This window comes from Plecotus auritus (genome assembly GCF_963455305.1).
Source record: "Plecotus auritus genome assembly, chromosome: 6".
NCBI lineage: Eukaryota > Metazoa > Chordata > Mammalia > Chiroptera > Vespertilionidae > Plecotus > Plecotus auritus.
In genome coordinates this window covers 85,203,980-85,230,465 of record NC_137773.1, presented here as the reverse complement: position 1 = coordinate 85,230,465, position 26,486 = coordinate 85,203,980, and the positions used below count along the sequence as shown (strand labels likewise).

Sequence of the window (26,486 nt, the reverse complement as noted above, 5' to 3'; positions counted from 1 at the left end):
CCACAGGCCGACACTCGATCCACTGAGCAAAACCAGCTAGGACAGCCCTGTCCAGTTTGGCTCAGTGGATAGAGCGTCAGCCTGCAGACTGAAGGGTCCCAGGTTCGATTCCGGTCAAGGGCATGTGCCTTGGTTGCGGGCGCATCCCCAGTAGGGGGTGTGCAGGAGGCAGCTAATCGATGTTTCTCTCTCATCGATGTTTCTAACTATCCCTCTCCCTTCCTCTCTGTAAAAAAATCAAGAAAATATATATTTTTAAAAAAACAACAGCTAGGGCAGGGTTTAAGTTTTGATGTCATACAAGGAAGCCCCACAGCCTGTGTGAGCCCCAGGACTGTTGGGGTCCAAGGATGGGACACAATGGGTAATGCCCACATAGAAGGTGCTTTATAACCGGTGGCAAGAGGACAATGCTCTCTTCCCATAGGCCTGTGCCCTTGGGCAAGCTCCTTGGCCTCTCCGTGCTTCAGTTTCTCATCTATGGGAGCTTTATAGGACTGCTCTGAGGAGTGAATGAAGTCACTTCTACATCAAGGGCTCAGAAGTCGTCCCAGTACACAGTAGGTGTGCAAGACATATGGCTAGATAAATACATCATAATAAAATGTTTAGTGATTGCCTACTGTATACTGGAGATGCTGGAGAAACAAGTGGGGGAGATATACATTGTCTCACCCACATGGGGAGGTGCTTTGGACAGACAGGGACATTGAGGCCCTGAGAGGGGCTCCCGCTGTCCTCGGGTCATAGAGGGTCAAGGAGGTTACAGGGCTGTCTCTGGGATCAGAAGACCAGTTTGTCCTGGAGTCCCAAAGGCAAGGGGCAGGAATGCGCCTCATGGGCCCAGGGGGAGCTGCAGCCCCCTAGGAGCCTCTTCCTGTGCCAGGCCCCACAGGACGCTGGGACAGAGGACAGCCTGTGTACCATGATCTCTGCAGCCAGCTGGCTCAGGTTCAAATCCCCAGGTTCTTACTAGGTGACTTTGGACAAGACGCCTCCCTGCGCCTCAGTTGTCTCACATGTCTGCTGAGTGTTACATTTAATGCTTGGAGATTGAATAAATAACCTCATATGAAGGGGACCTAGTAGACCACGGGGGTTTCTGACCCCGCCCCCATCACCCACGAGTGTGATTGGGAATGTCCTGAGGATGTGAGTCTGGCCAGAGTGGACCAGAGCAGGAAGTCCGGAGGTAGGAGGGTACGCCATTAGATGCCCCACCCGGACAAAAGCAGGAAGCCTTCTCTTGGATCTCTCTCCCCAGCCCCCACACCCCCATCCCGTCCCCAGTGCCTCCGGCCACCCACCCAGCTCTGCCGCCCTCCGTTCCGCACCCCTGTCAATCCGGGCCGCGTTTTGCGTGGCTCCGGCCCGGTTTTGGGGGGAGAGGTGGCCGACTTGAGGGGGGGGACGGAGGTGGCTAGCCGCGAGTTGCTGCGGCCGCCGCGGCGGGCGAAAAAAATGTGGCCGCGGCGCGCCCCCGGTCCGGCCGCCCCGCAGCGCCCTCCCCGGAGCGGACGCCAGCGCACGGGGAGCCGGGGCTGAGCCCCCTCCCCCAGCGCAGCGCCGCGGCCTGGGGGCGGGGGAGCGCGCACCCCCAGCCCCCCTCCCCACTCGGGATGCCCGGCTGAGCCAGCCAGGCCAGGACAGGTGCGCGCACCGACCCCCCCCCTCCCCGCCCCCCGTCCGCCCGCGCCCTCCCGCCCTCGCGCTCCCTCCCGCGCACTCGCGGCGGCCGCGGCTCCGAGGTAAGCGCCCGGGGCGTCTGCGGGAGGGGGCTGGGGAGACGCTGCCCTGGGGGTGTCTGTCGGCGCGCGGCTGGGGGGTTGAATTGTTGGCTTGGGCGGCCGGGTCAGGCGCTATAATTGGGGGGGTGGGGGGGTCCTGAGGACCCCGCCATTGGGAGGGGATGGATTTGGAGCCGGGAGGATCTGTCAGCAAAGCCGCTGGGGAGGGGGCTAGATTTTAGAGGGGCCGCTGTATGGGGGGTTATAATGGGGTCCAATTGCAACGCCTTGAAGAGGCTGGATTTGGGCCTGGGGTGCTGAATGAGGCTCCGTAATGGGGGTGACAATGGCACCGCAGCTGCGGGGGGGACTGGATGTTGACTGGGGGCCTGTATGTGGAGCTATAATAGGGGTTCTGTCGGCACCGCAGCGGGTATTTTGTCTGGGGAGGGGCGCTTAAGAGACAATAATGGGGGCTCACGGCTGCGCCGCTAGGGAGCTGGATTTGGGCCCAGGTTGGGGGGGTTCAGGACGGACAGGGGGCCTGCTGGCCAGCGATGAGGACTGGTGTTGGGTGTTGGGGGGCGGGGCCCTGAGGGCTAAGTCAGGGCCACCCAGGGCTGGGTGGTGGTCCCAGCGCGGTGAGGCCCCTCCATCCCACTTCACCGTCAGCCACCGCACCTTGGACGCCCCTGAGCCCTTTCCAGCCTCCTGCCTGGCTCAGATCTAGTCCAGGGCCCCAGACACAAGGGAGGGGCCGTGGTGGGCCGAGAGAGCCTGTCTGGATACCCCTCGCTGCAGTGGAGACCCAGGGGGGCTCAGGGGGCCCCCAAGAACTGACAAAGGGACAAAGAAAGCGTCTGTCTCTGAGAGTGCCAGGCAGGGTGGGGGGCACTGAGTGTGAACCCCCACACACACCCGTGCAGGCGCCAATTGGTCCTCAGAAGGGGGTCACTTGCTCTCTGTCCTACTCTCTACATCCAGGTTCTCTCCAGTTGGGGGCATCTCACTAGAGGGGGTGCCATAGGGAACCCCTGCCCCTGCCCAGAACGTGTAGACATTGGAGCTTGAAGTATTTGCAAGAGTCCTGGAACTGGGGCAGTTCACACTCTGAGCCCCTGTTAGCCCTCTCTGGCTGAGCTCTTTGGCATCTTACCCCAGAGGTTGTCATCTTTGACCCCAGATCTGAGGGGAACTGGGGCTTGGGGTTTAGGGATCTGGATTTGGATTTAAGGAGGAAGGAGGGGGGACCAACGACTGGGGCTACAGAAGGGACCCCTACCTCATTTGCAAAATTGCATTTCTTCATATTTCTTTGGGTTCCCTCAGCTTCTCAAGGGGTCCAAAATCAAAGTTCAGTATCCTGAGACACCCCTACCCCATAAGCTCCTCGGCCCCCATTCCCTTTCCTAGTAGACACGGTTTCTTTCAAGGATAAACATTTCAGATGTGTCTGGGCAGTTGCTGAAACTATTTTGACAGAGTATAGCATGTGAGGGTCATGGGTGGGGTCAGGACTCACCTGAGAGGGTCCCAAGCTCTACAGGAACGTGGCTGGGGGTCAGTGGGGCCCATAGGAAACCCCTTGGATACCGGGCAGATGGCAGCCTGCAAAAGCCTCATTGAACGATGGAGTGTCCCACCCTGTACGGGCTCATTCCCAAGAGCAGATTGGGAAACTGAGGCCCAGAGAGGCAGCAGAGAGGGTGAAGAGGGAAGCCAGGCCTCTCCGCTCCTGGGACTGCTAGATGGGGCCCGGGGAAAGGTGCCCCCACATGAAACCCAAATGCTCTCCCAAAGGTTGCCAGGGGACCCCCTCCTCTGTCCATCCTGGGCTGTGCAGAAATTAGACCTGGAGCTTCCAACGCCCTACCCCTCTCCAAAAAAAAATCAGCATAGAGGAAAAGGCAGGGTGAGAGGTGTGGCCCTAGGCAGGTCTTTAGCCCTCTCTGGGCTTCCATCTCCCCAGGAGATGCTCTTTGGGTTTAAGGAGCTCAGTGGAGGGAAATGAGGTAGAGACAGGTCACATAAGAATGCCCTGGATTTGTAACCTCGCCATTGTCCTTCCACTTCCCACTTGCCTTCTGCCAGGGCTGAGCACCCACGGGTCCTCAGGGTCCTGTCACCTTCCCTGCTCTGAGGTGAGACGCTGTCTTTGAGCCAGCGGAGGTATTGAGTCACCTGGGAGTGACCGTTCCTCCTCTAGGCTTCAGCTTTCACCTCTGTCCCCTGGGTGAGGAAGGTGCTGGAGATTTGCGCTGTAGAAGAGTTTGGCATCTGCAGTGGCCGCCCAGGGCTTGTGACAGGAGTTGCTGGGGTTACCTGGGGCTGGACCTGCAAGATAGAAATCAAACTGTCCTTGGAAAGGTGACCCTGACGTCAGCCGGCGGGACAGGGGAGCTGGGTCCCCAGGGGCTGAAGGACGTGCCGGTTGCCGCCCGTCTCCTGGAATGGAGGGTGTCCCTAGCTGAACCTGGGGTGTGGCCCTGTCCTCTGTGCCTGGCCCTTTGCCAGGTGATGCTGGGGGCCCAGAGAGGACTCAGCCAGGGTTATGACAGGTGGAAGCAGGGAAGGCTGCCTGGAGGAGAGGATGCTGACCCTGGGCTTGAAGGATGAAAAGGATGTTGCCAGGAGAAGAGGGAGACAGGGATTCCAGGTGGAAGGATAGCCTCTGCATGGTGAGTTGTTGACTGGGCTATTTTAAGGGTGGGAGACAATGGATAATGAAGCCTGAGAGTTAGCAGGGGCTGTAAATGCCAAGCGGAGGAGTGGGCTTTATCCCAAGGGGAACAGGGAGCCATAGAAGGTTTTAGAGCAGGAGCGTGAGTGGGCAATATTTCAGACTTTGAGCAACAGTGAGGAAGAGTAGTTACCAGGAGACAGGCTCCTGGAAACCAAGTTAGCTGCTTGGCGCAGTGGTGGACCACCCATCCTGGGAGGTAGGCAAGTGGGGTTGTACAGCCATCTTTCCAGAATCCTGGAAAAATAATTCTGATATTGGTTAGGTCCAGGTGACCCTCCAGATTTCTTCTCAATTTCCAGGTACTGTGGATTTTCTGAACTGGAATGTGTAAGATGCCATGATTCTGAAATCCAGAGTCATTTAAAGGGCTGCAGATTCTCAGACTGATTCCTCTAAGACCTAACAGTGATTGGGGTTGACTGTGGGTGGAGCCTCACTCAGCAGAAATAGAAAAACTGAGGCTCCAGGGAGCCCCCAACAGACACAGGCGAGAGCCAGGGCCTCAGAGGTCTGGACCTGAGCCACAGAATTATCTTTTATTTCCATGGTCATTCATCACCTGTCCTTCGGGGATGTCCAGATAAAGTGGTAGGCATTAAAACACTAGGAGGAGACTTGGGAGGCCAGGACCCCCACATTTGGGCAGGGATACGGGCCCCTCACTAGCCGCCCTCGATGACCCTTCACTATCTGGTCCCAGGGTCCAAAGGTGGCTGGCTACTCCAGGGCCTGCATGGAGGGAGACCCTGCGTAGTGAGGACTATATTCCCCAAGATGCACCTTGGCCCAGGCTAAGCCAGCATTCCAAGGGCAGACCTAGGAGAGAACTTCCCAAATGTAGGAGTCCAGTAAGAGTTGTGGGCTCTTAGGGGATCCCTCATCCAAGGCAGATGGGGAGATCAGTTACTCAACAAAGGCTGCCAGTGGCCTCCATATACTGTGTCCCCTGCTGCGTGACACTGGGGTCCCAGAGGAGGAGGCTTTCGCTCTGTTTGGCTCTCAATGGGGTAAGGAAACGGACGCAGGCATTGGCCCTTTGCTACATGGGGTCGGGGCCTGGGCACAGTGAACAAATGGGTCTGGTGAAAGTGGGTTCTGCCCAGTGGATCAGAGAAGATGCACTTTGGAGGGGCATTGCGTCTAGGACCATGATGAATGTATAGGAGTTCACCAGGGGAGACCACATGTTCTCTGATAGTTTCAGAAGAGCAGTCTTCCTTTCCTGGAGTAAGAGTCTTCGGGCAGTTGAAATAGCCGCTTTGAATGATTGCCCTTAGAGATTGCCACAGCAGTCAGATCAGACTTCCCTAAGTTTGAGTCCATCTCTTCATTCACTCACTCATGCCCCCTCCTCTGAGCCTCAGCTTCCCCATCAGTAAAACACAGATGCTAGTCTCTCTCTCTTAGGGTTCAACATTTAAGCAAGAGGATGCAGGCAAAATGCCAGGCATAGTCCTGTCTTTTTTTCTTACTCCATCAAAAGGAGTTACTTTGAAAAACAGAAAGTGTGGCCTCTGGCCCTGATTGCAATGGGGGCCATAGGTCTGTGCTCTCATTTGATAAGCTGACAAATATTTAATGAGCACCTACTATGCGCCAGGTGCTAGGAACCCAGCAATGACCGAGGCTGACTGGGTCCTGCCCTTGTCGTGCTCACAGCTGGGTGGGGATATGGACAATAACTAGAGAGAGAAAGTAAATCAAGTATAATGAGTGGTCTGAAGACAATAGTATTAGATGATGTGGCTGAGAAGGGCAGAGCTGATGGAGTAGGGAGGGTGTCTGAGAAGGTGGCATTTGAGCTGAGACTTGGAAAATAAGGAGTCGGTCATTCAGAGACCTAGAGGAATAGCATTCCAGGAAGAGGGCACAGCCTGTTCAAAGGCCCTGGGGCAGGAATGTGCCTGGCATATTGGAGGAACTGGAAGGAGGTTCATGTGGCTAGAGCAGAGTGAGTGAAGGGGAGAGAGGGCGGGGACGAGGGTGGGGCTGAGGGTGGGGCTGGGGAGAGGTTATACAGAGCCTTGTGAGGGAGGTGGAACCCTGAGGACTGTGGGCAGAGAAGGGTGGGACCTGACTCAGGTAAGCACAGGTGACTCTGGCTGCTGCACGGAGGACTACTATGTGCAGCAAGGGCCAGCGCTGTGGGTGGGAGTGGAGTGACTGTACTGGTCCAGATGAGTGATGATGGGGGCTGGCCAGGTTGAGGCAGTAGAGGGGGAAAGAAGTGGGTGGATGGAGTAGATTTTGGACTTGCTGATGGATGGATGTGGGGAGGGACTGAGAACCTCTTTCTCGGGGGTCAGGTAATGCTATGATTAAAAGTGTGTCTGGACCAGATGACCTGGGTTTAAATTCCAGTTTGGCCATTTCCTAGCTGTGCAACCTTGGGCTCATCACTTACCCACACCGGTCTCAATTGCCCACATGTAAAATGGTGAGAAGAACCCCTCCCACCTACCCCACCAGTATTTTTTTTTTTTTATTGATTTCAGAGAGGAAGGGAAAGAGAGATAGGAACATCAGTGATGAGAGAGAATCATTGATGGGCTGCCTCCTGCATGCCCCCTACTGGGGATTGAGCCCGAAACCCAGGCATGTGCCCTGACTGGGAATCATACTGTGACCTCCTGGTTCATAGGTCAACACTTAACCAACTGGGCACCCACCAGTATTTTCTGTAAAGCCCCATAGCACGGGGCTTGGAACACAGTAGATTATAAGTGTTTGCTGTTACTTCCCTTCTACTGTCTAATCCCCAGGCTCTGGGGAGAGAAATGAGGCACAGATTGGGTGGCACATTCCCCGAGGTCATCCAGCAAAACCTGGGCCCCTCGCTGTTTTTCTCTATTGATGCACATTTCTTATGACCCATCCCCCAGAGCCCATATCGTTCTGCCAATGATTCTGCCATTCCTGAGCTGTGACTCACTAGGACTTGTGGTCTGCTCTGACCCCAGGACCTTCCCTTGGGACCTATTTCCCGCTTTTGTCTTCAAGTTCATTGGCCAGGTCTTCCGTTCCCAGCAGCACTTGGCGTAGCCCTGCCTGCGCCCAGCCCAGCATCTCTGAGTGGTGTATCTCCCTGCCTTTCTGGCCCTGTCCCACTTGGGGATCCCTGTGTCCTCCCAGGCAGGGCCTCTGAGAGGGGCAGCGACTGGAGGAATTCTGGGTGGGGGCTCAGCCTGGGGTAAAGGAGGGCTCCCAGAAGCCTGTGAGTGGGGCTGGGGTCCCCATCTTCTGCTCTCAGATGGAGGACACCCAGGGCGGGGACCAGATCTCTTTATCCTCCCTAAAATGGGGCCCTGAGAGCCAAACCTTACTTCCCTCTGTCTCCCAAAACTGGGCCCCAAGAGCAGGGCCTGACTCTGTATTTTCTCCAAATTGGGGCTGAGGGCAGGGCCTGCCCAGGGCCACCCCCACTTGGGAATCTGTGGGTGCCAGCCCAGCAGCCCCAGCCCAGACTCCCTAGGAGCCCCCAGCCCCCTTGGGCAGTCTGTTTCTGGGCTCCCTAAGGACTCACTGGGTATAAATGACACTTTAATTTCCTCGAAATGGTTTCAGCATCACCGAGAAAGCAACCCCCTTTCCCCCATTCCTAATTACAAGTTGCTGCTTCCGATTTGCCTCCTGGTGGCCCAATTTCCAAACTGATTAAATTAATTACTCGGGAGCAACCCCTCCCCATCTGGGCCAGGAGTCCCAGGGACCTGCCCATGTCCCCCATTCCAGGTCCTGCCTCTGCCACCTGGTCTCCTCTCTGGTTCCCTGAGTGGCCTGGGGACAGGACAGCCTCTCTCTGGGTCTCCAGACTGTGCAGCCTCATAGACAGATGGCACATTGTGGGTGCTCAATAAATGTCGGCAAGAGGCAGTATCACCACATGCCTGGGTTCAAATGCTGGCTGTATCCTTCTGTGCTGTACAGCCTGGGCCAAGTGACTTCACCTCTCTGAGTCTCAGTTTCTCCCTCTGTAAAACGGGTGGTGGTGCTGGTCTCTGTCTCATCTAGGTGTGGACAGGAAACGAGTTCATGCATGTGAAGTTCTTGGCCCAGTACCTGGTGCACACATAGTAGGGACGTCATAAAATCGTAGTTTAAATCCCTGCTCTGCTGGGCTTCTGTGGGATAGATATGCTCAGGTACTCTCAGTACTGTCCTCTTCAAAAGAGACGCTCAGCATTAATTGAGTGCTGACTGCATGCCCAGCTCTGTGTCAAGCTCTTGAGACATAGTCCTGGTCATGGCTCAACCCCTGGCCGTGTTGGCACACACTCGGTGCTCAGAAAATAAATATATCCTTGTAGCTCTTTTATAAGTAGGGACTGTTTATGGGACATTCATTCAGCCAGTGCTTGTTGAGGACCTACTGTGTGCCAGACCCCCTGCTGTCATGAAGCTGCCATTTTCATCCCTGATTCACAGAGGAGGAAGCAAGCCCAGAGAGAGGGAGGATGTAACTCAAGGCTGCACAGCAGTCAATACAGTTTATTAAGCACCTACTATGCGCACCTCATTTACTTTTCATGATAAGCAGCTGGTGATGGTTATCATGAAGGAGAAACAGGGAGGAGGGTGGAGAATGGAGGATTCACTCTCCGCCTCCCAGGCTGGGGAGAGATGAGTTAACTGGCATTGAGAAAGCATCAGGGGTCAAGGGGGTCTCTCCACAGCCGCTTCACCATGCCCAGAGCCCCAGGAACACCCTCTAGCTGCTCAGCCAAGTTCCTAGACAGCTCCAGAGCCCAGCTAGGCTGCAACGGGGGCGACTGAGGCAGCTGGAGGAGGCAGCTGTAAGCAGAGCTGGTAACCAGACCTGGATGGTGCAGGGGCCTGGCTGCCAGGCCAGGTTACTCGATCTCCTCAGGGACGCTGGGCCTCGGAGCTGGAATCCTGGATGGCTGGGCTGACAGGAGCTCCTTCTATGGAACTGGAAATGGGCATCTCGCCCCAATCTTTGTCATGGCAGATGGGGAAATGGGCTCTGAGGCTGACCCAGGGTCACTGAGTTCCTGCCATGACACAGAGGCCCAGAGAGGGCTAGCTGCTGGCCCAAGGTCATCCAGCAAGGTCACTTCACATAGAGTGAGCACGTGGACCAGGCCGTGTCCTTGTGCCGTATATTACAGAAGGGAAATCATCTTGTCTGGAAAAGGAGGAGAATCCCAGGCGTCCTCCCCCAACCCGCCGGGACCTTTTTCTCTTCCTTCAATGGTCCCGGTTACTGTGCACCCGTCCCCGCGCTCAGCCTTTCGTCTAGAGCTGGGCTGCCGCTGAATCACCTCTGCACTGTGCCACTAGGAATGAAAAACGACACGTGAGTGCATCGTTTTCTGTTGTACGTTGCTGGTCTACACTATGTCCTTTCAACCCCATAGCAACATTTAAGGTTTGGACTTACATTCACCCACAGTTTATAGATAAGGAAACTGAGACCCAGAGAGGGGAAGTGACTATCGGAGCTCTCGAGGCTGGTAAGAGGCAGAGCCGGGATTTGAACCTAGACCGTGCATGTCGGAGACTGGGCTGCTAACCTGAGGCTCCTTGGCTGGCACTGTTGCCTGTCCAGCCCTCATTCTGGGCCTCAGTGTCCCCAACCTGCCAGCGAGAGTGGGAAGGGCAGGGCAGGAGGGTGGGTAGATGGCCTGTCAGTAGTTACTTGGGGTCCTTGGAAACTGACAGCCAGGAAGTCATCAATAGGGGGGTGCAGACAGAAGCTTCCTAAGTGTTACGTGTGTACCCTCGGACACACAGGCATGTGCACACACATGTGTGGACCGCCCACCACTGCTGGGGCACATACTTGTTCTGTGGTTGCATCCATAGATACGTGTGAACACGCAGATGCCATAACATGCGGTAAATGTCGGGGCCCATGGGCATGCGTGGGGGGGGACCCACCCACCTGCGGACACCCATGCATGTGGAGGTGATGAGCAAAGTTGAATCAGGCAAGAGGTCCAATCTGGGTTCAATTCCTTGTGCTGACACTTAGTTCATCAACATACAACAAGCCATTATTGAGCACAGTGGTGTGCCAGACACTATGGGGACATGTCACTGGCCAAGATACACCCAGGCCTGTCCTCACAGGCTCACATTCCAGGGGGCAGAAAGGCTCTGAGAGAGCTATGTTGTGGGTGATTATTTCATTTGGGGGAATCTGTGCATAAGCCGATTTTCTGAGTTATTGTGCACACAGGCCTCTGGAGATCTTGCTAAAATGCAGGCTCTGGTTGAGTGGGTCTGGGGTGGGGCACGGGACTCTGCATTCTAATAGCTCTCGAATGAGGCTGAGGCTGCTGGTTGGAGGATCATATTTGGAGAAGCAAAGAGTCTAAAGGATGCTTTGAGAGTCTGACACCATGTGGGGGCGGGGTTGGGAGCTGGGGAGGGGTCCAGGGTGATGGGGGTGGGGAGAGTCTAAGGAGACAGCATTTTAGCAGAGACCTGAAATAAAGAGGCAGCCTTGTGGGTATCTGAAAGAAGAGGTTTTCAGGTGTGGGGGAACATCCTGTGCAAAGGTCCTGGGGCAGGACGGTACTTGGCATGATGGAGGAACAGCGAGGCCCGTGTGGCTGAAGCAGAGTGTGCAAGGGGGTGAGAGGGAGGACGTGAGGGCAGGGAGGGGCAGATGAAGGCAGGTCATACTAGGCCTTGTGGGCCCCTGGGAGGACTTTGGCTTTTACCAGGAGGAAGGTGAGTCCTGGAGGCAGAGCTGGCACAGCCCTGACATGGGTGCTCACACAAGCCCTCTGGTGGCTGCTGGGGGGAAATGGGCTGAGGGGAGCAAAGACAGGACCCAGGGAACCAGAGTGGGTGGAGGGTACTGAACTGGTCCACATGGGAGATGATGGGGGCTGACCAGGGAGCGGACTGGGAAGGGGTGAGAATTCTGGATAAATTAGAAGGCAGAGCCCACAGGACTTGCTGGCACTGGATGTGAGGGTGAGAGAACAGGGCTGGGGGCAGCACAGGCTTTGGAGGGAGCTCGAGAGCGATTCCTGAGCCCTGAGCTGAAACAGGTGGAACCAGGGAAGCACCGGTTGGGGTGGGGAGCAACAGCTGTCAGTCAGTAGTTCAATTTGATCTATACGTTCAGCTCCTTCCCGTGAAAATCCTGACAGGGTTTATGTTTTATATGTTGTTTGTTTTGGAACTTACCAGCTGATCCTAAAATTTATACTGAAGCTGTGGGTTTCAAGAGTAGTCCATGCCCAGCCAATGTGGCTCAGTGGGACGTGCCTTGTCCTGTGCACCAAGAGGTCAGTGGTTCGATTCCTGGTCAGGGAACATGCCCGGGTTTCAGGCTTCATCCCCAGTAGGGCACATGCAGTAAGCAGCCCATTCATTGATGTTTCTCTCTCATCAGTGTTTCTATCTCTCTATCCCTCTTCCTTCTCTCTTTAGACATTAAAAAAAATAATAATTTTTTTTAAAAGGGTAACCCAGACACCCTGGCAGAAAGAAGTGGGAGAAATGTTCCAGAAGGAAATTCCAGCCTATGACAAACTTGAATAGTCACTAAGGCAGTGTAATACCTTACACTTGACAATGGGAGAAGATGAAGTAGGGTGGCCTTGAGGAACTTCCATCCCTGCCTCGGTTTCCTCATCTGAGATTGGCAATCCAATGGGATGGCCTGCCCGAGTTGGAGTGATCGTTGAGGGGTCAAGCTGAGAGGCCCAGCCACAGAGCATAGTCTCCTCTGGGTGGGAGCTATCGCTTTATCAGTTTATAAATTGATGCCCAGGACAAGGCACTGTTCCCCTCCCCCATGGGCATGAATGCATGCCGCAAGGCTGCAGGCAGGAAGCATGCCCCCTCTGCAGGCACGCAGATGTATGGGTGCCCTGCATGGCATGGGGTGCACATGCTGGCCACACTTCCATGCCTGGTGGCAGCCCCGGTGACCAGGTGCTGGGGCAGGTGGTGGGGCGGCTTCCCGGCAGGCGGGCGCCAGGCGGCTGCTAGCAGAGGCGCCTCGAGTTTCATGGAGAGAAGCAGATGGTCTTAGGGGGCCTGGGGGAGGTGCTAAGGCCTCCGGTAACCCCAGGTGGCGGGGGGCGGGGGTAAGCTGAGGCCGGGTGCTGTGGGCTGGCCCTGAAGTAGCCCAGAAAAGAGCCTGTGGGGTTTTGTTCTATATTATCATCAGAGTAACTAATGTGAAAAGACACAAAGCATCAGCCTCACACTCATTAGGATGGCTACTGTCAGAAAACAGACAATGAGAAGTGGAGGCAAGGATGTGGAGAAATTGGAACACTGTGCACTGCTGGTGGGAATGTAAAGCGGTGGAGCCACGGTGGAAAACAGTACGGCATTTTCTAAAAAGAAACATAGAATTGCCGTCTGATCCAGCAATATCACTTCTGGGTGCATACCCAAAAGCATTGGAAGCAGAGTCACAAAGAGAGATTCGCACGCCCCTGTTCGCAGCAGCGTTATTCACAGGAACCAAGAGGCGGAAGCCGCCCAAGTGTCCATCCACAGATGATGGATACACAGTGTGTTCCATCCACACACGTCCATTCTGACATGTGCTGCAGCACGGATGAGCCTTGAGGACACTGTGTTCAGTGAGCTCAGCCAGACACAGGACAGAGACTGTGTGATTCCCCTCATAGGAGGTCCCTAGAGGACTCAGATCCATGAGACAGAGTGGGTGCTGGGTGCCAGAGGCTGGGGGAGGGGGAGTTAGTGCTTAAAGGGAACAGAGTTTCAGTTTGGGGATGTGAGAAGGTTCTGGAGACGGATGGTGGGTTTGGCTGTCCAACATTGTGAATGGACTCAATGTCACTGCACAGGACACTTAAAAATGGTTAAGATGGTCCTGGCCCATGTTGCTCAGCGGTACAGCATCAGCCCGAGCACCAAAGAGTCACGGGTTCCATTCCTAGTCAAGGGCACGTACCTGGGTTGCCGGTTCCTTCCTCTGCCCTTGGGCACCTGTGGGAGGCAACCAATCGATATGTCTCTCTCACATCCATGTTTCTCTCTCTCTCTCTCTCTCTCCCCCTTCCCCCTCCTTCCCTGCCACTCCCTCTAAAAATCAATGGAAGAAGTATCCTTGGGTGAGGATTAACAAATGTAAAAAATGTATTTTTTAAGAAAGGGCACAGAGCAGACAGAGCACCGGAGAGATAAGGGTTACTCTGGCTGGTGTAGGGGAAGGGGTGGGGTAGGCAAGAGTGGGGCTAGCAGTGAAGTTGTTATTTTAAATTACAGTATTATCCCGACGGGGAATTTTGGGGGGGATAATTGAAGGTCCCGGCCGCTGCGGCTCATAAGCGCCATCTGGTGGCGGATACAGGCCACGCCGCTCACCGCCCCACCTCTCGCCCGCAGGTGTCACCTCCTGTCGCCCCGACCTCGCCATGCGGACCCCGCGAGTGCCCCCTCCCCGCCTGGCCCTACTGCTCCTGTTGCTGCTACTGGGGGGCGCCCACGGACTCTTCCCTGAGGAGCCGCCTCCGCTCAGCGTGGCCCCCAGGGACTGTGAGTGGGGGTTCTGGGGGAGGGGGGTCCAGAAGGAGGGTCTTGCTCCCTGACTGAGCCCGCTGCCCCCCTCCCTCAGGAACTCACTAGGCCAGGCTCACCCCAGCCCTAAATCACACTCCTCTCTTCCCCAGACCTGAGCCACTACCCTGTGTTCGTGGGCAGTGGGCCGGGACGCCTGACCCCCACGGAGGGTGCCGAGGACCTCAACATCCAGCGGGTCCTGCGGGTCAACAGGACGCTGTTCATTGGGGACAGGTATGGGGTGTATCCGGTAGAACACAGGGTGTGGCGGCCTTTGGGGGAGTTTTCATGATGGGGCTTATTGTTTGACTGGGGTGTGAATGTGTGTACCTGGGATGGCACTTTTAGGGGTGCTGGGCTGTGGGTGTGGTTGGAACCTGGTGCCTGCTGTGGTGTGTTAGCAGATGGGGACAACTGTTTGGTCAGAATTCACCGGGTGCCTACAGGGGGTGCTGAGGAGGTGACATTCGGTTTGAGACCTAAATGATGAGGAGTCAGCCATGAGGAAATCTGGGGGAGAGGGGAACATCTAGGCAGAGGGCAGAGGGCAAAGGCCGGGACTGTGCCTGGCGTGTTAGAACAGAAAGGAAGTCCGCACGGCTGGAGCACAGTGAGCGGGGAGAGAAGGAGGAGGAGAGGGCAGGAAGGAGACCGAGGCAGATGGTTCAGGGCCTCCTGGCTTGAGGGGAAGACGGGTTTTTACTGGAGGCAGGTGGGAGCCGTGGAGGGCTGTAGATAAAGGGAGGGAACCTGACTTAGGTGCTCACCGTCGCCCTCTGGTGGCTTCTCTGGGGAGGCAAGTTGGAGAGACTGAGCTGGTCCAGGTGGGAGACGATGGGACTGGAATGGGGTGGTGGCCATGGAGGGGTGAGAAGTAGGTGAATTCTCAATAAACATTAAAGGCAGAGGAGACTGAAGTGTTGGATGTGGGAGGGAGGAGAAGAGGGGAGTTGAAGTTGACTTCCAATTTGTGGTCTGCACCCTCAGAAGGACAGAGCTGGACAGAGGAAGGTCAGAGGTGGGAGACAGAGTAAAGTGGGGGTACCAGTTTGGGGGAACAGTCAGGCTCAGAATGGCCACATTGAATGTGAAATGCCTGTGAGCTCTCCACGAGGCGACGCTGAGGAGCAGCTGGCCCCCAAATCTGGAGCTCGGAGGAGGCTCGAGCAGGAGACAGGACTGTGGGCATGGTCATGAGGGTGTAGCCAGTATTAGAGTGGACGAGGCCACCCAGGAGGGTCGGGGAGGGAGGAGGCCAGAGAGAGTCTGAAAGGTAGGAGGGAAGCCTGATGAGTTTGGGGGGCGGGCGCCCTTGTGAGAATGAGTTCCCAGGAGGAAGGGGACCTGCGGGGTCAGACACTGTGGAGAGGGGGAGGAGGACAGAGAAGTGACTGCTGTACTTCATACCAGTTGGCCAATGACCTTAGCCAGGGCATGTTTCCATGACATGAGGGGGTGAGCCTGGGCTAGACTGAGAGGTGCTGAGTGGGCACCTGATTAAAGGCATCAGACCGTTCATCATGTCAGTGTAACCCCAGGACAGCGGGTGTGAGCCCGAGGTGGCATGCTGAGGCATGTGGCTGGGCTAGAGCTAGTGAGTCTTTGAAGGGCATGGGGAGACGTGCTGGGGTACACGCGAGCATGCGAGGGCATGTCCAGTGCTGGAGTGGCTCATGGCAGAGGTGTGTCCATGCCCCTGCATGTTACCTGTTAGACACCACGTTGGCCACCAGGCGGATGGAATGCGGGGAGGGTGGAGGCCCCCAATCTCACTAACCGCACCCCTCCCTCAGGGACAACCTGTACCGGGTAGAGCTGGAGCCCCCCACCTCCACGGAGCTTCGGTACCAGAGGGTGAGGAGGGGCGCAGGGGGGAGGAGGAGGGGACAGCCCTTGGGGCTCCCACCGGAGGGAGCTGACATTACAATGGGGAGCAAGATGGATTCGGGCCTACCCGGCAGGGGTTCCTAGGGCTGTTGGGTACCCCTTTCCCCTCACCAGCTCCCTGTGCCCCCAGAAGCTGACCTGGCGCTCCAACCCCAGCGACATCAATGTGTGTCGGATGAAGGGCAAGCAGGAGGTGAGTGGGCCTTGGTCACGCCCCCAATCAGCCATGACCACGCTCAAGCCACACCCCAATTCGACCTGGCCACACCCAAGGCAAAATCCTCCTCCCCCTTCATCCCAGGCCTGGACCCCCGTGTTGTCATGGCTACGCCCTGAGTCTGGCCACGACCCCCAAATGGTCCCAGTCATGGCCACGTCCTTAGGCTAGGTCAGTGGTCGGCAAACTCATTAGTCAACAGAGCGGCAAACCGCGGCTCACGAGCCGCATGTGGCTCGCCAGCCGCGGTTTGCGGACCACTGGGCTAGGTCTTGCCATAGCTCCATCCCTTCAATGGCCGCTGACAGAAATCAGGTATGGCCATGCCCCCATCTAGGCCTATCTTAGCTGTGACCACGCCCCTGATGTGGTCCTGAGACCTAGACACACCCACACACTTGCCCCTCCCTGTATGTCTTCACCTCAGTCCTGGCTCCTCCTCTGCCCTAGCCACCCCCCATTAAGGCCCACAGCACTGCCATGCCCCCAGACATGACCACACCTCTCTATTCCCTCCCCACCCCAGGGCGAGTGTCGAAACTTCGTAAAGGTGTTGCTACTCCGGGACGAGTCCACCCTTTTTGTGTGCGGTTCCAACGCCTTCAACCCCCTGTGCGCCAACTACAGTGTGAGTCTCTGCCCTCCGAAGTCCTGGTGGCCCCAGGTCCAACTTCCAGACCTTTGCTCACCTGCCCTCCACTAGCATGCCCTTTCCCCAGCCCACAGCGCCTCCTGCAGGAAGCCTTACTGGGTCTGTGCTCCCCGCCTCCTCATCCAGAGCTCAAGAGGAGGCTTCCCAAGGAGGCCGTTTAAGGTCAGGGAAGCCCTAGGTATTTGACCTATGACCCAGTAATAGGATGAACTAGAGCTGACTCTTAGACCCATTTAGAGATCAACAAACTGAGCCCCAGAGAGGTTAAGTGACTGGTCAAATCACACAGCATCCAAGGCAGAGACAGGATTCCCCTTGGAGGGAGGTATGGGGAAGCCATGGGGCTGCCGGGCGTGGCCGAGCTCTGTCACTCAGGCTCTGTCCCCCTGTAGATAGACACACTACAGCCCCTCGGGGACAACATCAGTGGCATGGCCCGCTGCCCATACGACCCCAAACACGCCAACGTCGCCCTCTTCTCTGGTGAGTGTCCCCCCAACTCTGACCATCTGATAAGGCCCCAGCCCCCAGCAAGGCATGGCATTTTCCACTCTTGGAGTTGGGGTCATTTACATGGTGGCTGGGAGACTGTCCAGCTGTGAAACAGGCAGAACCTCAGCCTGGAGTCAGGGCTCAGTGGGAGTTGGGGTTCAGCTGGGCTCGGGGCCTCAGCAGGTTGGGGCTCAGCCTGGGCTCAGACAGGCTCACTTAGGCTCAGTGAGGTAGACTGAGAGTCTTGGAAGATCAAGTATTGACCCACACAACCTCTGGCCTCTACGATCCAGTCCCTCACCTGCTCTCCCCCATCACTCCCATCCAGAAGGAATGCTCTTCACAGCCACTGTTACCGACTTCCTAGCCATTGATGCTGTCATCTACCGCAGTCTTGGAGACAGACCCACTCTGCGCACCGTGAAACACGATTCCAAGTGGTTTAAAGGTGGGATGGACATTCATCGAATCCCACCACCCCACCAGAATAAGAGTCCCAGAGGAGACAGGGAGGGGATTCCCATCTCATCTTTGGAACCTACTGGCCTCTTTAAAGACAAAGCTAGAGAAAAGATTGGCCCTGGCCAGTTGGTTAAAGCATTGTCCCAATGTGCCAAGGTTGCAGGTTCGATCCTGGGTCAGGGCACATACAAGTATCAACCAATGAATGCATAAATAAGTGAAACAGAAAACCAGTATCTCTCTTTTTCCCCCACCTCCTCTCTCTCTAAAATCAATGTTTAAAAGGGCTATAGGAAAGATTGAAATTCGATCTGAAGTAGAACTTGATGGGAATGGGTGGCTTGGAAGCCCAAAATGGAACCACAAGAGGGAGATAAAGGAGCTCAGGTCTTTAATACCTGAGGGAGGAAGGTGCAAGAAAATAGTAGATGTTACTGTTTGTGGAAGGTAGACACTGCGATTTTAGGATTCTGACACTTACCTCTTCCCTCAAAACCCCAAAACTTTGAGTCTGTTTTCTTTTGCCTGGGTAATCAACCTATGTCCCCCCTTCACCATAAAAGCAGCCACCCAGGCTGATGTGTGCCCAGCTCCAGAAGCACCCTTTCTCAAGTCAGGGGCTGGGTTCTGACCCCTCCTCTCCTATAGAGCCCTACTTTGTGCATGCGGTGGAGTGGGGCAGCCACATCTACTTCTTCTTCCGGGAGATCGCAATGGAGTTTAACTACCTGGAGAAGGTAAAGCCCTATTTCCCCTCCCAGAGAGGCCCAGGGGTGGGGCATGGAGTTGAGAGGTATCCATTCATCCACACATGCATCCATTCATTATCTCTTTCATCACCCAATCACCCATCATTATCTCCTTCAAATCATTCATTTGCCCATCCATCCATCCATCCACTAATCCATCCATCCATCCACCCATCCATTCCTCCATCCCTCTACCTACCCATCCATTGCAGCAGCCAGACAGTAGATGCAAAGACTGCCATTTCCCACTAGTGTGACCTTGGGTCGGTCACTCCCTTTCCCTGTGCCTCAGTTTCTCCACCTATACAATGGGGATATCAGTAGGCCCTCCTTTGTAGAGCTTTGGGAGGAAAGTTAGAGATGATGAGGATAAAGTGCCAGGTCCATAGTGAACGATCTGTATGTGTACATGATGAGTATTATGATTGGCACGTTGCTAGGATCCTATTGTCATGCCCATATCTCCACTGGGGAATCTGATGCCAGAGAGAAACAGTGACCAGCCGGGACCCCACAGTGAGCCAGGGCCAGGCTCCTCCGGCCCAGCCTGGGTGGTGGGCAGTGTGGCCTTTGGGACTCAGGGCTCAGGCCCCGCCTGTCCACTGTCCCGCCAGGTGGTGGTGTCCCGCGTGGCCCGGGTGTGCAAGAATGATGTGGGGGGCTCCCCTCGCGTGCTGGAAAAGCAGTGGACGTCCTTCCTGAAGGCGCGGCTCAACTGCTCCGTGCCCGGGGACTCCCACTTCTACTTCAATGTGATGCAGGCCGTCACGGGTGTGGTCAGCCTGGGAGGCCGGCCCATAGTCCTTGCCATTTTCTCCACCCCCAGCAACAGGTCAGTGAACATTGACGGAGTGAACTCGGGGCCCTGGGTGGACATGAGTGGGGAGGTTCCACATTCACTCATTGCCTGTTGTCCTAGGCTGGGCAAGATTGGACCCCCCACGAGGCCTTGACCCCCAGACCACAGTAGAGCAAAGCCACACTGACCCTCCAAGATCCTTTGGGCAGATGGGGGGCATCAACACCCACTGCCTTTGAAGGAGGGGGTCAGAGAGAGCTGCCTGGAGAGGGGACATTGGAACTAGGCTTCAGTGGGTGTGAGACGGAGGAAAGGGGAAGAGCATTCCAAGTTGGAGGAACAGCATGTGCAAAGCTGTGAGGATACAATGAACTTGGTGTGTTTAAACAATAGAGAGGAGCCCAGGTGGCTGGAATACAGGGAGCAAAGGGGAGAGTGACAGTATGAGGGCAGGGAGGTGACAGGCTGCAGAGGAGCCTGGGTTTTATCCTGGAGCACTAGGGAGCCATGGAAGAGTGAGGAGCAGAAGGAATGGTTGTAAGGGGGCAGGAGTGGTGTCTGGGAGACTGAGCATTCAGGCACACGACAGGGGAGGCCAGGACACGGGTGGTTGCAGAGGAGCTGAAATATGATCCCGTCTGAGCACTGTTCAGGCGACAGTGACTGGATGGGGCAGGTGGGTGACACTCTGGCTCAGGGGACTGAACATCCGACAGCTCTGGAGGACAAGGACTCCTCCACACACTTGCCTGAGGCAGTGCCTCCTACCAGGCTCACTGCTCCCCTTCATCTGCTTCCCAGCATCCCCGGCTCTGCCGTCTGCGCCTTTGACATGACACAGGTGGCTGCTGTGTTTGAAGGCCGCTTTCGAGAGCAGAAGTCTCCTGAGTCCATCTGGACACCTGTGCCAGAGGATCAGGTGCCTCGGCCCCGGTGAGCGCCCCTCCATCCCGAGACAGGTGCCGGGGTGGTCCCGTCCCCACGACCGAAGGCTGGGGACTCCCAGGCAGTTATTGGGCTGTTGCCGAGTTCAGCTGCACCCATTACCCACATGAGGGAATCAAGCCTTGGGGCAGGGCCTTGGGTCCCATGGAGAATCAGAGCCCCTACATGGGGACCCCCCCCCCCCCGAACTGCCCTGACCACCCCTTCACCCCCCCCCCCGCCCCCGCAGGCCTGGGTGCTGTGCAGCTCCCGGCATGCAGTACAACGCCTCCAGCGCCTTCCCTGATGAGATCCTCAACTTTGTCAAGACCCACCCCCTGATGGACGAGGCGGTGCCCTCACTGGGCCATGCGCCCTGGATAGTACGGACTCTGACACGGTCAGTCCCACGTGTGGCTGGGAGCCTAGTGGGGCGGAGGGTGAAGGTGAAAGCCCAGGACAGGGTGATGGGTGGGGAAGGAGGGCAGGGCTGACTGTGGATGCGAGGGGAGCTGGGGAGAGCAGAGTTGCTGGAGACAGCATACAGCTCTGAGGACTGGCTGGAGACACAGAGAGACAGAGGGACAGAGAGGGAGAGAGACACACAAGAGGGACACAGCGAGGGACAGAGAGATTCAGGGAGAGAGAGAGGCCCACGTGGGAGCCCAGGGTGGGGTCTGTTTTGGAGGAGGGTTGTGTGCAGCCGTGTAACCACAGCAGCGCCCACCTTGCCTAGCGTGGGCGGTGTCTCTGTGTCTGCCCAGTGAGGGTGGGACCGAAGGGGCTATGGTGCCAGACTGACCCTCCTGCCCTGGCCACAGGCACCAGCTGACTCGAGTGGCTGTGGATGTGGGCGCCGGCCCCTGGGGCAACCAGACTGTCGTCTTCCTGGGCTCCGAGGCGGGCACCATCCTCAAGTTCCTGGTCTGGCCCAACGCCAGTGCCTTGGGCACCTCTGGGCCCAGTGTCTTCCTTGAGGAGTTCGAGACCTACCGGCCAGACAGGTGGGGTCTGGCAGAGGCCCGGGAGTAGAGCCAGTGGAGATGGGGCACAGCCCCAGAGTCTTACTGATCTGCTCACCCCCAGGTGTGGCCGGCCAGGTGGCAGTGAGACAGGGCAACGGCTGCTGAGCCTGGAGTTGGATGTTGCCTCAGGAGGCCTGCTGGCGGCCTTCCCCCATTGTGTGGTCCGTGTGCCCGTGGCCCGCTGCCAGCAGTACTCAGGGTGCATGAAGTGAGTGCCCCCGGGCCCACGGCTGGGGGTGCGTGTGGGGGTTGAGGGGAGATAAACATGGGAAGAGGGCAAGAGCTGAGTCTGAGTTAAGGGCCCAGCAGCAGCCTGACTTGTGGGGCAGAGGGCACAGCACGTGCAAAGGCCCTGGAACGGGACCATGACGGGGTTTTAGAGGAACAGTGAGGAGGCCCATGTGGCTGGAGAGGCGTCAGTGAGGGAGGAGGTGAGGCCAGGGAGAGGATGGGGGCAGGTCATGCAGGGCCTTGTGGGCCTTGGGGCGGACTTGGGTGTTTACCCCAAGGGAGGTATGGGGCCCTGGAGGCCTGTGGGCAGAGGAGTGGGACCTGAGTGACATTTTTAAGAGCAATAGGAGCAGAAGCTGGGGACCAGGGAGATGGCTGTTTTCCCACCTCTAAAATGGGTGGAAAACCAGATGCCAAGTACTGCCCCCCCTCCCCCCAGTGAGTCCCCGACACTGAGAAACCCTGCCCACACCGCCGTCCTGGCAGTATGATGGCTTTGCACAGAGCCGGACACACACTCTGGGACAAGCCCGCTGGGCTCCGACCCCCACTCTGCTGCTCAGGCAAAAGTGAACTTCCCTGAGCCTCCGTTTTCTTATCTGTAAAATGGAGAATGAACAGCCCCCACCACAGAGACTTTGGCCAGGACTCCCGGGCTGCTAGTAGGTGGCACTGTGCAAGAGGCTGTGGTTGATGGCCTGCCCGTCCCCTGTCTGCCCTAGGAACTGCATTGGCAGTCAGGACCCCTACTGCGGGTGGGCCCCTGATGGTTCCTGTATCTTCCTCAGCCCTGGCACCAGGTACGGGGGAGAGGTAGGGGGGAGGGGATGTAACCCGCCTGGTGATCAGGACCCCCCTCCTCCCCTCGGACTCCCTGAGAGGGTCTTCTGCTGACTGTTTCTGCCTTGACCCCATCAGGGCCACCTTTGAGCAGGACGTGTCCGGGGCTAGCACCTCAGGCTTAGGGGACTGCACAGGTAAGTGGGGGAACGGAGACCTGGGGACCCTCCCCTGGGGTCCTCATGCCCTTTGCAGCCCATGTCCAGGTTGGGGGGCGGGCACAGACTAGCTTTGGAAGGTCAGGGGTCCCACTCCCGGGTAGGGAGGTAGGTGAGGGCCAGAAAGGCCAAGAGACAGACAGATGGGTAAACTGAGGGGACAGACAGATGCATGGACAGGCTTTTAATGGGACGGAGAGATCATGAGAGGCAGAGGCTGGAGACGGATGCCAAGAAACAAAGGGACTGACAGGCTTTCAAGTGACAGATGCCACAGGGCAAACAGACGAACAGACTCTGAGAGGACAGACAGACCCCAGAGAAATAGAGGCTCCGAGAGGCAGACAGGCTTTGGAAGGGACAGAGAGACGGGCGGAGGAGGCCGGGTGGGGGCGCCCGTCCCGCTGGCCCCTCTCACGCCCCTCTCGCCCAGGACTCCTGCGGGCCAGCCTCGCGGAGGAGCGCGCCGGGCTGGTGTCCGTGAACCTGCTGGTGACCTCGTCGGTGGCGGCTTTCGTGGTGGGCGCCGTGGTGTCGGGCTTCAGCGTGGGCTGGTACGTGGGCCTCCGCGAGCGGCGCGAGCTGGCCCGCCGCAAGGACAAGGAGGCCATCCTGGCCCACGGGGGCGGCGAGGCCGTGCTGAGCGTGAGCCGGCTGGGCGAGCGCCGCGCGGGGGGCCCCGGGGGCCGGGGCGGGGGTGGGGGTGGCGCGGGGGGGCCCCCGGAGGCCCTGCTGGCCCCCTTAATGCAGAACGGCTGGGCCAAGGCCACCCTGCTGCAGGGCGGCCCCCACGACCTGGACTCGGGGCTGCTGCCCACGCCCGAGCAGACGCCGCTGCCGCAGAAGCGCCTGCCCGCCCCGCACCCGCATGCCCTGGGTCCCCGCGCCTGGGAGCACAGCCACCCCCTGCTCCCCGCCTCTGCCTCCTCCTCCTCCTCGCTGCTGCTGCTCGCACCCGCCAGGGCCCCCGAGCAGCCCGCGGGCCGCGCCTCCCACGGGGACTTCCCGCTCACGCCCCACGCCAGCCCGGACCGCCGGCGGGTGGTGTCAGCACCCACGGGCCCCTTGGACCCGAACACGGCCTCCGACAGCCTCCCGCGGCCCTGGAGCCCGCCACCCACGGGCAGCCTCCGGCGGCCGGGCCCCCACGGCCCCGCGGCCGCCACCCTGCGCCGCACGCACACGTTCAACAGCGGCGAGGGCCGGGGTGACCGTCCCCGCGGCCGCCACGCCCGGCCCAGCACGGACTTGGCCCACCTCCTCTCCTATGGGGGGACAGACAGGACTGCGCCCCCCGTGCCCTAGGCTGGGGCCCCGGACGCCTCAGCTGTGCCAGCCACGGGGAACAGGAGCGAGAGATCCGGCCCAACTCCGAGTGGGGTGCTCCAGACCCCCCTCCAGTGCGCAGGGGGAGGGGCCTCCGCCACACGGAAGCACAAAGGCCTGGCCCCCCACCCTGACGGGGCCGCGGGACACGAGGCGGTTTGGGGGGGCGGGAAGATGTGCTATAGATTTGAGGTTGACCTTCTGTGCGTGGGTTTGGGTTTGTTTCCAATTTGCGGTTGTTGTTTTTTTGCAGTTTTCTACCCAATTGCACAACTCCGTTCTTGGGGTGGCGGCCCAGGGCTTGGAGGTGGCGGGATGAGGAGGGGGCCACAGCTGCAGACCCAAGTGCCCCCCCTCCAGGCCCCTCCTTGACCTAGGCTCCTGGCGTGTGTGAGTGTGTGTGTGTGTGCATGCCATGTTCGTGTGCAAGGGGCCGGGAAGGGGAGGGAGGTGTGCGTGTGAATGCCCACGAGGGCTGCTGCCGGCGTGTGCGTGGCGATGGGCACGCATGCAGGGTGTGTGTCTGTGTGTGAGTGCGGCGGCCCTAGAGGCCTGGGCGTTTGGCTGAGCCAACACAGGGGCTTCCAGAAGGCCAGGGGGGCCTCCAACTGCCGGTCAGGAATTTGCGGGGAGACAGAGAAGGGGTTTTAGGGAGAGAGGCCAAGAGAACCTGCCCATTAGTCACACTGGCAGCAGCTATGTAAAAGTCTTGGTGGGGCGGGCAGCAAAGGTGGGTGGGCCCCCCTGTAAATATGGCCCCAGGGTGGTCAGAGGGTCCCACACCACCAGTCCCCTTGTGACCTCCCCTCCGACCTCCAGCTGACCATGCATGCCAGCTGAGTGGCCAGCTGAGACTTGGACCCTCTCTGGAATTTGCCTCCCCAACCCTCCCCGATCAATAAAACTGTTTACAACCACCGGCCCCCAAGGCTCTGGGTCTGCTCTGTCTCCCAGGGGTGGGGCCTGGGCAGTGGCAGGGCCCTGAACAGTTGGGAGCACCCACAAGACTCACGGCTGGGTCACAGCAGCCAACAGAACTCTGGGGCACTGAGTGTGGGAATGCAGAGAGTTGGGGGGAGTCCCTGTCTTCATATGGATGGGGCCAGTTTCTGACTGGTCTTTCAGCAAATATTTATTGTGCACCTACTATGTGCCAGGCATTATGTGAGGACCAAGACCCCTATTCTCAGAAGCTCACAGCCTAGTGGGGAGACTGACCACTTACAAGCAAATTAGGGCTTGATTTGCAGTAGTAATATGTGTGATATAATAAAAGCCAGGTAATATGCTCGGTAGGGGAGATTGTGTGTGTGGAGAAGGAGGGGGGTCAAGGAGGGCCTGCCAGGGGTAACATTTGAGCTGAGACAGGGGAGATGGGACAGCCTTGGAGAAATGTGCATATAGAACCTTCCAGGCAGAGGGAACAGCCAGTGCAAAGGCCATGCGGTGGGAATTCACTTGGAGGACAGGTGAAGCAGCCAGTGAAGCTGGAGCAGCGGGTGAGGGAAGATCAGGTGGCGATGAAGAGGGAGGAGAGGATAGGACCCAGATTGGCAGGTCCTTGCAGGTGAGGAATACAATTTTGTTTAACTGTGGTAAAATATGCATAAATACACATAAATTCAAACGTGCCATTTGAGCCTTTTTAAAGTGTTCACTTCAGGGGCATGAAGTCCATTCACATTGTTAGGCAACCATCCCCACCATCCATCTCCAGCACTTTCTCATCTTCCCAAACTAAAACCCCATCCTCATTAAACACCCCACTCGCCCAGCCTCATGGATTTTAAGTTGGATAGGAAACCAGCAGAGAGTTTTAAGCAGGGGACATGGATCTGCTTTCATTCTAAGAGATCGCTTTCGTGTTATGTCATTACAGTTCACAGCCCTTCCTTCCAGCCATGTCAATTAAGCACCTACTGTGTGAACAAGACAGACCTGGTTTCTTCTTGTCATGGGGGGAAATTGATAATAAAGAAACACAAATACTCTGACGGCATCTAACAGCTCCTCCTGAACCTGTGTGTGTCTGTTTTTTCAGCTTGAGATATAATTGACATATAACATTGTGTAAGTTTCAGGTACACAACCTGGTGATTTGATGAACGGATATATTGTAGGATGATCCCCACAATGAGATGAACTCGTCCATTACCTCACACAGTTACCTTTCAGTGTATGATCAGAACATAAGAGCTACTCTGTTAGCAACTGCCAAGTATACAATATAGTATCATTAACAATAGTCACCGTGCTGTACATTAGACCCCCAGAACTTACGCATGACTGCAGGTTTGTCCCCTTAGACCAACATCTCTCCTCCCCATTACCCTCCACCCCCAGCCCCTTATGAGAACCATCCTACCACCGGTTCCTAGGAGTTCATTTTTACATTCCACATACACATGAGATCACACAATATTTGCCTTACTCCATCTGACTTATTTCACTTAGCATAATGCCCTGAAGGTTCATCTATGTTGTTGCAAATGGCAGAATTTGTGTCTTATTTTATGGCTGAATTTTTTTTTTTGTGTGTGTGTGTGTGTGTGTGTGTGTGTGTGTGTGAATGATGCTGCAGTAAACATGGGGAAGCAGATATCTAAAGAATAGTGATTTCACTTACTTTGAATAAATACCCAGAAGTGGAATTGCTGGATTTTTAAATTTTCTGAGGAACCTCCATATTGTTCTCTGTAGCACCAATTTACATCCCCACCAACAGTAGCACA

At 57.0% G+C, this 26,486-nt stretch overlaps 2 protein-coding genes across 7 annotated transcripts in view; one reads left to right on the top strand and one right to left on the bottom strand.

Moving 5' to 3' along the window:
* The first annotated feature begins 1,522 nt into the window (after positions 1-1,522).
* On the top strand, positions 1,523-24,671 carry SEMA6B (semaphorin 6B). Of its 6 annotated transcripts, none has more exons than XM_080674510.1 (17): positions 1,523-1,650; positions 13,819-13,968; positions 14,103-14,226; positions 15,786-15,846; positions 15,994-16,072; positions 16,623-16,724; positions 17,145-17,231; positions 17,569-17,688; positions 18,351-18,439; positions 19,066-19,283; positions 20,052-20,183; positions 20,425-20,574; positions 20,996-21,178; positions 21,261-21,407; positions 22,153-22,230; positions 22,349-22,407; positions 22,862-24,671. In XM_080674510.1, exons 2-17 carry the CDS (start codon positions 13,848-13,850, stop codon positions 23,731-23,733), a joined length of 2,622 nt encoding a protein of 873 aa, XP_080530636.1. In that variant the 5' UTR covers positions 1,523-1,650; positions 13,819-13,847; the 3' UTR covers positions 23,734-24,671. The 6 variants fall into 6 exon arrangements, with proteins under 6 accessions (XP_080530636.1, XP_080530639.1, XP_080530638.1 ...); XM_080674513.1 differs by having other exon boundaries at positions 1,618-1,748; positions 16,010-16,072; positions 17,141-17,231; positions 17,572-17,688; XM_080674512.1 differs by having other exon boundaries at positions 1,618-1,748; positions 16,010-16,072; positions 17,141-17,231.
* The window catches only part of HDGFL2 (HDGF like 2), a 69,534-nt gene continuing 46,956 nt past the window's right edge, over positions 3,909-26,486 (bottom strand). The window contains exon 16 of the mRNA XM_080674524.1: positions 3,909-4,061. Within this exon, the coding sequence (XP_080530650.1) occupies positions 4,046-4,061 (16 nt within the window). The 3' untranslated portion in view covers positions 3,909-4,045. The remainder of the gene's footprint in view (positions 4,062-26,486) is intronic.

Coding starts and splice junctions, on each gene's coding strand:
- SEMA6B (XM_080674510.1), top strand. CDS start 13,848: ATGCGGACCCCGCGAGTGCCCCCTCCCCGCCTGGCCCTACTGCTCCTG. Junction 13,969..14,102: donor CAGCGTGGCCCCCAGGGACT/GTGAGTGGGGGT, acceptor TCTCTTCCCCAG/ACCTGAGCCACTACCCTGTG. Junction 20,575..20,995: donor ATAGTACGGACTCTGACACG/GTCAGTCCCACG, acceptor CCCTGGCCACAG/GCACCAGCTGACTCGAGTGG.